This window comes from Cololabis saira, chromosome 17 (assembly GCF_033807715.1).
Source record: "Cololabis saira isolate AMF1-May2022 chromosome 17, fColSai1.1, whole genome shotgun sequence".
NCBI lineage: Eukaryota > Metazoa > Chordata > Actinopteri > Beloniformes > Belonidae > Cololabis > Cololabis saira.
In genome coordinates, this window is record NC_084603.1 from 41,767,487 (window position 1) to 41,780,284 (window position 12,798).

Sequence of the window (12,798 nt, forward strand, 5' to 3'; positions counted from 1 at the left end):
GAGAATAGGGCTGAAGTAGCTTCTTCTTAACTGTAAACATATCGCCAAATGAAATAAAACAGAATTGTTGAAATGTAGAATGAACATTAAAGGTATTATGATTTACTGAAACACAAAGTTGTAGAAAGAATAAGAGGAGCACAGAAGGAGAGGAGGGGGACCAAGACAAGGATAAAGGGTCAAATCAGCAGAATAGGGAAGATGGAAAGTTAGAATGATGAAGAGGAAGGGGATAAGAAAGGTTAGAAGGAGGGTGGAGAAAATATAAAGGATGAACAGAAGGAAGGAGAGAAAGAAAAGAAGTAGCAAAGGTAGGAGGATGAAGAGGATAAGAAGTGAATTTGTGTCTGACAGATGTATAGAAGTCTTCAGTTATAGTACTGTTCAGAATATTTATTCCATTACACACGTTAATAAGGTAAATGAGCTGCAGCTGGGACTCATGGGAAATGCTGCTAGAATACTGGTGACTGACCAGATCAGCGTCTCCATCACCGCTGCTTTTAAGGCTCAGAAGAAATCCTCACTGTGTGGAAACAGAAAGACATGACAACATTATTCCACCATAAACGGCAGATATATCGTACAACGGAGTATTAGGGACAAACTAAGACAAAAAAAAAATGGAAATTATGAGAATAAAGTCATAATAATATGAGAATAAAGTCGAAAAATTATGAGAATAAAGTCATAATAATATGAGAATAAAGTCGTAAAATTACGAGAATAAAGTCATAATATTACGAGAATAAAGTCATAATATTTTGAGAATAAAGTCGTAATATTAAATATATTATTAATATAACTTCACAAGATGCTCAATATTCCTCATTTTAACACAGGGAGAAGATGCTCTTCCTGTTAGAGTTCTCAAAAATTATATTCTCATAATATTACGACTTTATTCTCATAATATTACGACTTTATTCTCATAATAGTACGACTTTATTCTCATAAATTACGACTTTATTCTCGTAATGTTACGACTTTATTCTCGTAATTTTGAACCTGGAAAACCTGGAAAACCTGGTGCCACAAAATGTAGAAACATGAAATTGTAAACTAAAACAAAAAGTGCAGAATGATGCAATAACAAAAGTAAATACATTTCACTTCAAAAGGTTCAAAAGTTGAATGACCATCCATTCTTTCCCCTCCAGCACAAACGTCACTCCCAGCCGCAAAAGCAATATGTTATAATAAACACACATCAACTGTCTGTATTGTTACATACAGTTGTTAAATACAATTATAAAATGATTTAATAATGAATATATATTAAAAACATTAATAACTAGGTATGTCCCGATACTTTTTTGGCAGATACCGATGTTTTGAAAATGACGTGATTGATCGAGTCCTGAACGATCGGGTGGCCGATCGATCGGGACTACACTATTTTAAAGGTACTTCACTCAAAACAAGCCCAAAGTTGACTGATTAGGCAACTATGATAAAAACCACTGACGCAACAATGAACACAATGGTTTTTTATATGCTATAGACCGCAGTGGAAGCGATTGAAATGAAAAGAAAAACCCCTGCTGGACCTCTTTATTGGCATAATACCCAACAAAGCCTGAACCTCCTCGTCGGCCCATTTCATGTTTTTCTTGTAATCTCCATCTGTATCGAATGCACTTGCAGCAAAATGTTTCTGGTCCAAATGGTTCATATGAGTTTTGTTTTGTTACTCATGACGTGAGGGGGCTGGGTGTAATTTATAAAACCAGATTAGGGGAGAGGACCTCCTTTCCCCACACCCATAATGGTTCCTGAAGGCCACTTTTGCAGGGCTCTTGAGACACAACTTAGTTACTTTTATGTTGTGAAAACCATAAAATTGAGATTCAGTATTACACACATAAATGATCATAACAGATGAAAAGTGACTTTGTTATAGAGGGTTTGCATTGACGTCACTTTCCCACTGGACCAGCCCCTTTACTCACACTGAGTGGCAAAAACAGCTGCAACTAGTGGAGAAGACGGGATAACAGCCGATTATCAGCTTAAATTAAAGGCAGTTGGACTTGACAGTGTCAACAGTTACCCCAAGAACCAGTGGTCCATGGACATTAATATTTGGTACAGTTACCCCAAGAACCAGTGGTCCATGGACATTAATATTTGGTACAGTTACCAAGAACCAGTGGTCCATGGACATTAATATTTGGTACAGTTACCAAGAACCAGTGGTCCATGGACATTAATATTTGGTACAGTTACCAAGAACCAGTGGTCCATGGACATTAATATTTGGTACAGTTACCCCAAGAACCAGTGGTCCATGGACATTCATATTTGGTACAGTTACCAAGAACCAGTGGTCCATGGACATTAATATTTGGTACAGTTACCAAGAACCAGTGGTCCATGGACATTAATATTTGGTACAGTTACCAAGAACCAGTGGTCCATGGACATTAATATTTGGTACAGTTACCAAGAACCAGTGGTCCATGGACATTAATATTTGGTACAGTTACCAAGAACCAGTGGTCCATGGACATTAATATTTGGTACAGTTACCAAGAACCAGTGGTCCATGGACATTAACATTTGGTACAGTTACCAAGAACCAGTGGTCCATGGACATTAATATTTGGTACAGTTACCCCAAGAACCAGTGGTCCATGGACATTAATATTTGGTACAGTTACCAAGAACCAGTGGTCCATGGACATTAATATTTGGTACAGTTACCAAGAACCAGTGGTCCATGGACATTAATATTTGGTACAGTTACCAAGAACCAGTGGTCCATGGACATTAATATTTGGTACAGTTACCCCAAGAACCAGTGGTCCATGGACATTAATATTTGGTACAGTTACCAAGAACCAGTGGTCTATGGACATTAATATTTGGCCATGAATCCAGTTTCCTGATATTTATATGGACTTAATTTCTACGCCGGGGAAATACACGAAGCAAAGCTTGAAGGCTTACAAAAGTCTTGACGCTTGGTCCGACTTCAAGGCAGGATTTGTTGTAGAAATTAAAGTGATAAGGAAACCGAACTTTATGATTTGACCGTTTAACGTTAGCTACCCAAAAATCAAAATATTACCTGATACAAAATGTGTTTTTGTTTGTGGCGTTTGTGTTCACAAGGCAACCGTGTAGTGGTTCAAAGTTGTTAACAAATGCCATGCGCAAACCAACTGTTCTCTCATTGGTCAGAAATGAACGCGGAAGGAGTTTCCTCTTCCGTACCCCGGGAAAAACAACAACTATGGAGCATCGTAAGCGAGTGTGGCTAGTTTGTTTCTGTGACTACGCTTACATGCAGTCAATAACCCTTTTCTAACCGGAATATTAGCAATAACCCGGTTGCGCTGGTTTGATCCAGATATCCCAAATGATTACAATTATCATGTATACAGGGATAATCCTTTTTGCTCACGCATGTAACAGATTATTCCGAATGTTTCAGTAACCGGAATATTGAACTTAACCCAAATTTTGCATGTAAACGTAGTCAGTGTGTTTCTGTGTGCTGTGTGGATTCTGTTCTCACTGCAAATGAACCGCTCCAGGTCTGGAATGGAAGCGAGCCGAGACCACCTCTCCTAGGAGATCTCAGCTCGCTTGTTTTGTCCCGCATCCGAGCAGGATTGCTTTGTTCACATGTACCAAACCAACCAAACGGAAACGCTCCCTGTTTCGGAACAACTGCTCCAAACGGGACAGGTGTGAAAGCACCCTAAGTGTCCTGTCTGAGGCTGTGAGGAGAGTGTTCTAGAGCTGAAACGATTCCACTAATAATTCGAGTAATTAGATTACAAAAAATGATGGAGGAATTTTCTCTGCCTCGAGGAATCCTTTAATTTTGCAGCTCAAAGCAGGTGTTTCTCCCGGACTACATTTAATGCGGTACAACGCGCTGACGCCGCGCACGTAAAGGAAGAAGAAAGAGGAGGCGGGTATGTTTGGTTTTAGTAACATGCCATGCTCAGGCATAGATATATATATATTATATATATTTATGTGCTCAGGCAGTCTGCAATGGCCCAGACGGAGACACATGTAACTCAGTGCTTAACTTTTATTTTTAATCCATGCTATATTCTTCTAGTCCGTTCTCCTATATGTTCCCCCTCTAACCCGGTACATACATAGGTTCCTCTAAACATCTGTTCCTGCTACAGGTTTAACTAAAAGAGAAAATGTGCTCCAATACAGCAGGTCTCATCATTTTATTTTGAACACTGCCAAAACTGAAAATCTTAAAGACTTTAACTTAAAACTTAACTAGAACTTAAAATGTGCTTGACACAAATGAAAGTTCAATTGAAACACGTGGGAAAACACCTAACCTTTTAAGTGATGTGTGTTATCAGGTGTAATGGCATTTTTAGGTTAGAAATAAGAACATTTCTTGGTAAGATCCTTAGTTTTTTGAGTGAAGGCAGTGAATTTGGTCGACTGGTGTAAGTTCAGGGTTTTTAAATGCACAGCCACGAACCTACTGGATTATATGATTTAGTCTTAGTGATGTCAATTTTTTTTTTTTTTTTTTTTTTTTTTTTTTTCTTTTACCTTGTCTGCACACATATTATTGATTGATACCATGACGGTAGAAACCAAAAGTGTATATATGTGCATTATTACTATATTTAATATATATACATATATATACGCACACATATGTGTACACATACATAAATATACACATACAAACCCAGTGTTTTTTTTTTTTTTTTTTTTTTTTGGGGGGGGGGGTGACGACATCCACTGCCAATCCAGGAAGCAGGAACACACGGAGACACACGTCAAGCACTGGAAATCTGCAACAAAAAAAAACCACAAACAAAGCACGAAACCGGCACGGATGCAGTGTCTATTTTGCTGTTAAAACCGTGAGGCGGGGAGTGCCGGGCCACGCGGGACGGTGCCCCCCACGACCCGGACCCCCCGCCCTTCGCTTATGTACGTATGAATCGTGTAGGGGGGGGAAAGAGGGGGAGCGCAGGGCGAAGCCAGGAAGCAGGACCAGCAAAGCCGGCCCTGATAAGACACCCGCGTCCCCCCACCGGCCATCCAGTAGACGGGGGGCGGCCCCCCGGGCCGGGCCAGGGCCCCACCGTACCTCCACGGGCGCCCCCGGCGCCGCCGGAGCCCCCAGACGGAGGGGGAAACGGTCCAACATCCTCCCATTCATACTGACAACATAAGACATAGATACCTGGGAATGGTGCCACCCCGCCGTCGCGCCCGCCCGTGCACCCCCCGGTCAGGGGAGGCCTGCTCCCCGGACCCGGCCCCACCCCCCCCCGAGGCCACCCCGGCGGACACCCCAAGGGTCACGGAGTCCCCACATCCGCAGGGGCACTTGGCCCCCGCCCAGCGACGGAGGACCAAGGCAGCAATGCCCCCCCAGCGCAGACAGCCACCCCCCACCCAGGCAGGGTCGGGCCCTCCGGGTGGGACCCCCACGTCCACGGCCCAGCCCCCCCCGGGAGGCCCGGAGACGCCCAAGCCACAGCCCCCCGCCCGAGCCCTCCCCAGCCACCCCCCCCCACCGCCATGAGGCAACCCCCCCCATAGGCCCCCAAGGCCCCCACCGGCCAGGGACAGGGCCCCGCGGCCCCCCCCACCGCCCCCCAGGGGCCACCAGAGGCCCGCGCCCCAGACCCCCCAAGCCGACCCCCAACCCCAAGGGCTAGTGATGTCAATTAACATCTAACATCTTATGTATATTCATAATTGCTCTTTAACTAAACAAAAATATGTTTTATCCGATTACTCGATTCATCGATAGAATTTTCAGTAGAATACTGGATTAGTAAAATATTCGATAGCTGCAGCCCTAGAGTGTTCACTGCTCTGATTTGATCAAATGTGATAACAATTATTTTTGCTCCTATTACAGACAAAAAAGATAAACATGTTTTAGAGAAAGGACTTCCTCCAGCAGAGCCAGTTCTGCGTGGGAGCGCGGCCATCGGTTCACTGTCACTGGCTGTAGCCAAAACGGGGGCCCAGGTCCAGGGGATCCCGCTCTACAAATACATCGCAGCTTTGAAGAGCCAAAAGGTTTGATCACACAAACACAAATGCACCAACCTGTGAGGAACGTGTCATCATTTCATGTTTGTATTCAGGTCCAAGAACAGTTCCACATGCCTGTCTGCTTGGTAACTCTGCTCTGCTGTGGGAAAACATCTCCAGGAAAACTGAGTCTACTGGAGGAAATCATCTTGATTCCCAAAGCAGGACAATCAGTCAAACAAGTATTCATTCATCACATCCAGTCCTCTTTTTATCATATGCTTGAGTTGGCAGTTTGAATATTCCCCTGTGTTTTTAAAATCGGTATGTTTTTTTTAATCTCCTTTGTTTCCTTTGTCATTATGATGTAGAACATAACAAGTTAGTGACCTTCTGTAGTTTTCTGCAGTTTTCATTTTGCATCATAACACTAATACAACTCATTGTGCTGCAAACTTCTTCAACAGACCGTGAAAATGGCCATTGAGATACAGAAGGAGATGATGAGAATAATGAAGACGTCCACAAAAGCCGGGGTGAGGGACACTACTGTATTCACTGGGAAGTTGAACTGAGTTCATGCAGGCATCTGATAGAAGACTTGAATGAAAAAACACATTGGGAAAAAAACATTACCTTTCTTTTCTTCATTACTGACGTCTCTGTATCTAAAAGACAATTTTATTTGATCATAATGGCTGATTCTCAAGTAAACAGAGACATGCAGGGCCAGAGATAATAATACTTAGGAACGCTTTCAGCACTTGATCTACATTACCTGGAAATCCTTTGTGCTGCTCACACAGAAGTATCCTGCTTTGTTCATTGACCCCTAGAAATTACATTTGTGACATGAAATACAATGTGAGAAGGACACATTTAACTCCTAAAAGCCTTGCAAACATATACTGACGCATACTTTCAGTCACATGAAGCTTCGGCTAAGCATGGTTTCAACAGACAAATAAGCATAGCAGAGGTGTAAAGAACATCTCAATGTATTTCCTATATTTCAATATGTAAAAGAACAATAGATAATGTTGACAATCTGCGTTTGCTCCAAGGCCAGCCAGGCCGTTGTTTATGAGCGTGGGGCGCCGGCTGGGAGCTACGAGCGACCTGAACAGCCTCTGGATCTGATCACCCAAGCCTGCAGAAACCTGGGACTGGCCCTGGGAGCAGAGGTTCATTTAGTCCTGAACTGCACCGCTCCTAAGCTCATGGACTATGTAAGTTTATAAGAAGAGGTTCATTTAAACAGAATTATTTTGGATTCTTTGTCCAAGAAGGGGCCATAAAGGATAATAATACTTTACCAAAGAGAAATGACACAACTTCATACACCAAACAGTGGCAAGACAAAGTATGTCAACACTAGTGCTGTCAAGCGATTAAAAGAATTGAGCGATTCATTATTTAGTATCTGTAATGAATTAATCTAATTAATCTCTTTTTTAATCTCACCTAAAAATTCCAGAGAAAAGCCCTCAACTTGAGGTGTTTTCCTTTAAATACATTACATTATTGTGTCAGATAAAAACATTGACATATAACAAAAAAAAAAATTGGCTTCATAAAGTTTTTTTAGAGGAAGAGGAAGATCGCAGAAGAGAAATGGCGAGACGACACAGAGAAAATACCGGCAGCTTCTTTTTTTTTCTTTCTTTTTTTTGATCCAACCTTGTGTTTTCGCTGAAACCACCCTATGTTCTACTGCTGATATCTAAAGAACAGAAAATGATAAACACAAACTTTATTTTCCCTGATGTTCACGAGAGTCTAAAGTCTCTTGACATAGTTTCAATGTTTATGTACTCCTAAAACTCAATATTCTGTGGGTCTTTGAACATCAGCCAAAATGCTCAAAACCTCTGGCAGAATGGAGCTCTCTACTCTGAAAGTGGCTGGCAGTCAATGAGTTAAGAGTTTAAAAAACAACGCGCTAAATATGCCTGTAATTAGGGCCCGAGCACCTTCAGTGCGAATAGTGGAGCGGCTAAGAGTGGATTTTAGGCAGAATCGTGCATTTGGTGATACAAGCATGAAAATTGGCATGAGCAGTCTCCATGGGTCACTTGACAAGAAAATTGGTCGGGCCACTTGAAATTTCAAGCTGGCGGCCATTTTTCAAGATGGCCGCCACCTTGGTTGATCAATTAAGTGATGTAATTGTTTGGTTGGTGATATAGACATGAAAATTGGCATGAGCAGTCTCCATGGGTCACTTGACAAGAAAATTGGTCGGGCCACTTGAAATTTCAAGCTGGCGGCCATTTTTCAAGATGGCCGCCACCTTGGTTGATCAATTAAGTTATGTAATTGTTTGGTTGGTGATATAGACATGAAAATTGGCATGAGCAGTCTCCATGGGTCACTTGACAAGAAAATTGTCCGGGCCACTTGAAATTTCAAGTTGGCGGCCATTTTTCAAGATGGCCGCCACCTTGGTCGATCAATTAAGTGATGTAATTGTTTGGTTAGTGATATAGGCATGAACATTGGCATGAGCAGTCTCCATGGGTCACTTGACCAGAAACTGCTCACAGCCACTTGAAATTTCAAGATGGCAGGCATTCTTTGAGATTGCCACCTGGATTTTTAAATAATATATTTTCCCATGTTAATTTGAGGTCCTAAAAAGGCCAAGAGTGGATTTTTTACTGTATTTTGTCTAACTCCTCACCCTTGACCTGTCCGATGTGGTAAAACCTGCCAGGAGTTCCCTCCTAACGGCATAGCTCTCAGGGTTCAGTGAAGTGCACAAGCTCCCCTACCACGACAAGGTAACAGTCACAAAGGAGGTTTTTTTTTTTTTTTTTTTTTTACCTAAATGAACAGACAGTAACGTTGTCAAATAAATACTAAAGAATGGAGCAACAAAAAGGAAGATTATTAAAATGGCCAGCTTTGGTGCTGAATGGATAGCGCTCCAAAAAATAATTGAACAATTATTTACTGAATGGCAATATGGGCAGATCTAGAGGCAACAGCAGCTCTGACTGACATCGCCGTGGAACCATGATAAACTGAAAATATCCCTCACAAATAAAAGGTAGAGGTGCTGACATTACAAAGTATCTCCTCAACTAAAAATATCTCTCACTGGTAATTAGCCAGTGGAAAAAAATACTAAAGAACTAAACTAAAAATGCGATTAACTGTTAAAACTGAAGACAAACTGATGTGGCCATGGGGAGCCGAGCCATAGGTCTACACCTGAAAACACAGGTGCCAAAGGGGAGTAACCCTGGCAAAAATAATATGCAGATAGGATCTAGCAGGGGCAACTAAACAGACATGTACAAGTGAGTCCATATCTGGAGCACTTACACCTTCCAGTACATGCCTTGGTGCACCCGCATTTGGTCAACTCCCAACAACTCTCTGCAATAGGTGGAAAAGGAGTCCAAAAGATTTTCCATTCCTCATCTTGTTTTATCCATCCCCAGTCAGATGGGCTTGGCATTTGTGGTTGTCGCTTTCATGCCTGTCCCCACACGTATCCAGCCTCATAAGATGCACGTTTGGCATGCTCTTTGAGGGCTGTTTGAGTTGGTGGGATCAGGTCATATGGTCTTTGCTCTCTGGCAAAGAGATCAAGCCTCGCCTCATTCACAGTTGTGACATCGCTGGATCTGTCATACATTAGCACAACAAATCTCTCCAAAGCTTGCAGGTCACTGTCGTCCATTGCATAGGGTTCTGTTTTGCAAGAGCATAGAGTGGCTGGTCAGCAGTTATGACAGGCATTTGTCTTGGATTCAGGAATGCCGCTGTATCACTAACTTTGTCCATGACATGCTTTACTGTTGCAACAGAGTGGGCTTGGTCTCGGAGGAGGGGAAGCAGTGATGTAATAATGACTTTAAAATCCAGGCTCCTCCGTTGGGATGCATGGTGGGCTGACCATGTTATATTGGCAGAAGCATCGACTGCTTGGGTTAGGCTAACTTTCTCCAGCCAGTCAAACTCGGGTGCCAAGTTTCTGTTGAATACAGTGAGGTCTGGTAAAGGTAGGTTGGCTACAGGATGGGGCTCTGGGTTTTTCTTTCTGAAGAAAGCTGGTTGGATATTCGAGAAGGATTCCGGAATTTCAGGAACTTTGCTTGGTCTGTCATCTGTAAGTTGGAGTGGTGGCCTTATCTCACCCTAAGTTAAGACCTGGATGTTGGAACATGGAAATACTTGTACCATGAAAGGATGTATGTTCCGTTGTTGCTGTGGGATTATGGTCAATGTTGTCCATAGCAGATGTGGTGAAGAGTCCCTTTCTCAGAATCGGTGGGCCGACAACCCCCATCTACCACATACTGGTTCACCACAGATTCTCCTAGCAGTGTGGAAACCTCCAACACCCTGTCATAGGAGATGCATATCCCATTCTCATGAAGTAGGTCAATGAGTTGTTGCTTTCATGTTTTAGCATACACCGCCATTCCAATGTAAACAGCAAATGGAATTTCACGGTCTCTCGAGTGCCTATGGGTTTCTGCACCATCTTTGCACTTAGGTTTGCAATTGTCTAATCTCTAGTCTAATTTACCCGTAATCACCAAATCAACACAAATGTACTTTTATGCCTCAGTGTTAGAGGTTTTTTTCATGGCATAAAATTGTTTTGGCATCATCCAAAACTTACTCTCTAACTCTAAGGAGTTTGCATGTTCTCCCCGTGCTTGCTCTCCAGGTACTCCGGCTTTTTCCCACAGTCCAAAAACATGCATGCTAGGTTAATTGGTGATTCTAAATTGCCCGTAGGTGTGAGCATGAGTGTGGTTGTGAGCATGGTTTGTGTGTTTCTATGTGGCCCTGTGATGGACTGGTGACCTGTCCAGGGCGTAACCCCTGCCTCTCACCTGAAATGAGCTGGGATAGGCTCCAGCAGACCCCCGTGACCCCGCAAGGGATAAAGCAGGTATAGATAATGGATGGATGGATGGATGGATGGACTCTAAGTCCTCTTTACTGAAAAAAAAAATGTATATGGGAAAATTGATCTTTTGAGGATCCAGTGGCGGGTCACGGCAGTTTCCATGCTTGTATTTGCCTAAATGCTCCAATAAGGTGGCGGCCATCTTGAAAAAATGTCCGCCATCTTGAAATCCCAATTGGCTGTGAGCAGTTTCTTGTCAGGGGAACAATGAGACCGCTCATGCCAATTCTCATGCTTGTGTAACCAACTTTACATCACTTAACTGCTCCACTAAGGTGGCGGCCATCTTGAAAAATGGCCGCCAGCTTGAAATTTCAAGTAGCCCGACCAATTTTCTTGTCAAGTGACCCATGGGGACTGCTCATGCCAATTTTCATGTCTATATCACTAACCAAACAATTACATCACTTAATTGATCGACCAAGGTGGCGGCCATCTTGAAAAATGGCCGCCAACTTGAAATTTCAAGTGGCCCGACCAATTTTCTTGTCAAGTGACCCATGGAGACTGCTCATGCCAATTTTCATGCTTGTATCACCAAATGCACGATTATGTGACTTATCTGCTCCGCTAGAAGGCCCTATTGTATCTGTAGGAATTTTTCTTTCTTTCTTTCTTCTGACGAAAGGAGGGCCTTTTTGCCCCCCTAAACGTGCCCAAAAAGTCACCAAATTTTGCATGCAAGTCAGGCCTGGCGAAAAATTTGATATTTAATGGTTTACATTAATGGGCGTGGCAAAATGGCTCAACAGCGCCCCCTTGAAAACTTTGTGCCTCAAGCCCCACGATACGGTTTGACGTACATGCACGGAAATCGCTACACACCTGTATCAGTACACAACTTAAAGAAAAGTCTCTTGGCGACATGGCCGAAACCGAACAGGAAGTCAGCCATTTTGAATTAATCGTGTCACTTTGGCGCAATTTATGCCATTCCTTCGGCAGTTAATACGGCCCGAACCGTAACGTGCACCCAGGTGTGTTATACATCAAAATGTGCGTCTCCATCCTGCGACAACACGCATTACTTTTGTCTTTCAAAAGCGTTACCGTGGCGACGCTAGACGCCCAAAAGCGCGCCCACCCTTCATCTGGTTGGTTCAGACAGAAAAAACGTTGCGCCTCAAGCCCCATAATACGGTTTGACGTACATGAACGAAAATCGGTACACTTCTTTATCATGTCTTTACTTAAAGAAAAGTCTCTTGGCGCCATGGCCGAAACCGAACAGGAAGTCGGCCATTTTGAACATTCTGAATTAATCGCGTTATTTTGGAGCAATATGAGCCATTCCTTCGAGAATTAATACGGCCCGAACCGTAACGTGCACCCAGGTGTGTTATACATCAAAATGTGCGTCTCCATCCTGCGACTACACGCATTACTTTTCTCTTTCAAAAGTGTTACCGTGGCGACACTAGACGCCAAAAAGCGCACCCCCCCCTTCATCTGATTGGTCCATATTTGATAGTTCCCCAAAAGTCACCAAATTTTGCATGCAAGCCAGGCCTGGCGATAAATTTGATATTTCATGGTTTGTATTAATGGGCGTGGCCTAACGGCTCAACAGCGCCCCCCGGAAAACTTTGTGCCTCAAGCCCCACAATACGGTTTGACGTACATGCACGAAAATCGGTACACACCTGTATCATGTCGCAACTTAAAGAAAAGTCTCTTGGCGCCATGGCCAAAACCGAACAGGAAGTCGGCCATTTTGAATTAATTGTGTAATTTTGATGCAATTTATGCCATTCTTTCGGCAATTAATACGGCCCGAACCGTAACGTGCACCCAGGTGTGTTATACATCAAAATGTGCGTCTTCATCTTGCGACTACGCGCATTACTTTTCTCTTTCAAAAGTGTTAC

The 12,798-nt window shown here is 43.0% G+C and overlaps 1 protein-coding gene across 1 annotated transcript in view; it reads left to right on the forward strand.

The window, feature by feature from the left end:
• Positions 1–12,798, forward strand: part of eno4 (enolase 4) — a 37,290-nt gene that overhangs the window by 10,154 nt on the left and 14,338 nt on the right. Inside the window, exons 5-8 of the mRNA XM_061745177.1 lie at positions 5,879–6,042; positions 6,111–6,239; positions 6,465–6,533; positions 7,062–7,226. Coding sequence (XP_061601161.1) covers positions 5,879–6,042; positions 6,111–6,239; positions 6,465–6,533; positions 7,062–7,226 — 527 coding nt within the window. The remainder of the gene's footprint in view (positions 1–5,878; positions 6,043–6,110; positions 6,240–6,464; positions 6,534–7,061; positions 7,227–12,798) is intronic.